Consider the following 2500-nt stretch of genomic DNA (forward strand, 5'->3'; position numbering starts at 1 on the left):
GTGTTTTCCCCCCCCCGAGACACACGCCGCAGCGACTGTCTTTCCTCCCACTGATCTTTTTTCTTTTTTTTTGTTGCAGAGATCTGTGGACCTGGATAAGAAGACAACAGAATAGAAGATAAGAGGTGATGTTGAGGTGATGTTGATGTGATGTTGATGTGATGTTGATGTGATGTTGATGTGATGTTGATGTGATGTTGATGTGATGTTGACGTGATGTTGACGTGATGTTGAGGTGATGTTGACGTGATGTTGATGTGATGTTGATATGATGTTGAGGTTATGTTGAGGTTATGTTGATGTGATGTTGAGGTGATGTTGATGTGATGTTGAGGTGATGTTGATGTGATGTTGATGTAATGTTGACATGTTGTTGACATGATGTTGAGGTTATGTTGATGTAATGTTGACATGATGTTGATGTTGAGGTGATGTTGATGTGATGTTGACTTCAGGTCTGTAGCTAGTAGGAGGCCAGTGGTCCATACACAGACGACAGATAGGAAGAGGTCTGACAGCAAAATAAATATGTTGAGAGTTAGAAGCCTCTCTCATGCTCGGCTTGCTCTCTGATTAACTGAGGATTGCCTCCCAAAACAGTCTAGTGTCAGGGACACACCGTGACATGTTGCTATGGCAACGGAGGCAGCTGGGCAGAGCAGGGTGCCAGTTAGGAAGCACTTTGATGCCAAGATTGTGCCAGTCTGAGCCCTGGAAAGGGTTGCAACTCAGACCACATTCTTAGAGATTACTGTAGAAAACAAGAATGGATAGCTGAATGGATGGAGGGAGGGAGGGAGGGAGGGAGGGGGGAGGGAGGGAGGAGGGTGGATGGATGGATGGATGGGTGTATGAATGAATCCAATAAATGTACACCAATATCAATTGTCCAGTAATTGATCAACAACAATTCCATCAAATTAGCACTGTGCTGAACCAGTGAAGACAATCAACCACTCTTCCACCTCTTCCACCTCTCCCTCTCAACCCCTCTCCCTCTCCCTCTCCCTCTCCCTCCCTCCTACTCCCTCCCCTCACCTCTCCACCCTCCACCCCTCTCCCTCTTCCTCTCCAACCCTCCACCCTCTCCCTCTCCCTCTCAACCCCTCCCCCCCTCTCCCTATCCCTCTCCCTCTCAACCCCTCCACCCCTCTCCATCTCAACCCCTCCACCCCCCCTCTTCCTCTCCAACCCTCCACCACTCCCTCTCCACCTCCCCCCCCCCCTCTACCTCTCCAACCCTCCACCACTCCCTCTCCACCCCTTCACCCCTCCATCTCTCCCTCTCCACCCCTCCATCTCTCCCTCTCCACCCCTCCACCTCTCCTTCTCCACCCTTCCACCTCTCCCCCCCAGCCCTGATGCATGCTGTGGTGTTCGGTAACGTGACAGCCATCATCCAGAGGATGTACTCTCGGCGCTCCCTCTACCACACCCGTACCAAGGACCTGAAGGACTTTATCCGGGTCCACGGGCTGCCCAAGGCCCTGGAGCAACGCATGATGGAGTGCTTCCAGACCACGTGGTCCGTCAACAACGGCATCGACGTCAGCGAGGTGAGCTACCAGGTTCTATGAGCTGACCTCAGGCTGTGAACAGGTCAAAGGTTACAATCTGTCTCTGTCATTTTAGGTTACGGCCATACAGAGTTTGTATCCAAAATAGATTTCCTATGGGCCGTTCTGGCTCACACAATGCTAACTTACTCATTAAAGTAGATTTAGCCCATGGTTATTCTATGAGGTTAATACATTGAATGAGGAAGTGAAAAAGTTTACATTTGTTAAACTTTGATAGATAAAATAGTAGACAGATGTGGAATGTGTTCTTTATTCATCTCTCCTCTTCTCTCCTTTCCTCTCCTTTCCTCTTCTCTCCTCTCCTCTCGTCTCCTCTCCTTTTCTCTCCTCTCTCTCCTCTCCTCCTCTCTCCTCCCCTCTTCTCTCTAACTTTCTCTCCTCTCCTCCCCGTCTCTCCCCTCTCATCTCCTCCCCTCTATCCACTTCTCTTCTCTCCTGTCTCTCTCCTCTTCTCTCCTCTCCTCTCCTCCGCTTTCTCTCTTCTCTCCTTTCTCCTCTCATCTCCTCCCCTCTCTCCTCTTCTCTTATATCCTGTCTCTCTCCTCTTCTCTCCTCTTCTCTCCTCTCTTCCGCTTTCTCCTCTCCTTTCTCCTCTCCTCTCCTCCCCTCTCCTTCCATCTCTTCTCTTCTCTCCTCTCCTCCGCTCTCACTCTTCTCTCCTGTCTCGCTCCTCTCCTCTCTCTCTCCTCCCATCTTTTCTCTAACTGTCTCTCCTTTCCTCCCCTTTTTCCTCTCCTCTCCTCCCCTCTCTCCTCTCCTCTCTCCTATCCTCTCCTCTCTTCTCCTCCTCTCTCCTCCCCTCTTCTTTCTAATTTTCTCTCCTCTCCTCTTCTCCCATGTCTCTCTCCTCCCCTCTCCTCTCCTCTCTCCTACCGTAGCTGTTGAAAGACTTCCCAGATGAGTTGAGGGCAGACATTGCC

At 50.4% G+C, this 2500-nt stretch overlaps 1 protein-coding gene across 1 annotated transcript in view; it reads left to right on the plus strand.

Moving 5' to 3' along the window:
* Positions 1 to 1361: 1361 nt before the first annotated feature.
* The window catches only part of LOC120033256 (potassium voltage-gated channel subfamily H member 8-like), a 7683-nt gene continuing 6544 nt past the window's right edge, over positions 1362 to 2500 (plus strand). The window contains exons 1-2 of the mRNA XM_038979530.1: positions 1362 to 1556; positions 2459 to 2500. The exon at positions 2459 to 2500 is cut by the window's right edge and continues 208 nt beyond it. Coding sequence (XP_038835458.1) covers positions 1362 to 1556; positions 2459 to 2500 — 237 coding nt within the window. The remainder of the gene's footprint in view (positions 1557 to 2458) is intronic.

The sequence above is a fragment of the Salvelinus namaycush genome, chromosome 40 (genome assembly GCF_016432855.1).
Source record: "Salvelinus namaycush isolate Seneca chromosome 40, SaNama_1.0, whole genome shotgun sequence".
NCBI classification, from domain to species: Eukaryota; Metazoa; Chordata; class Actinopteri; order Salmoniformes; family Salmonidae; genus Salvelinus; species Salvelinus namaycush.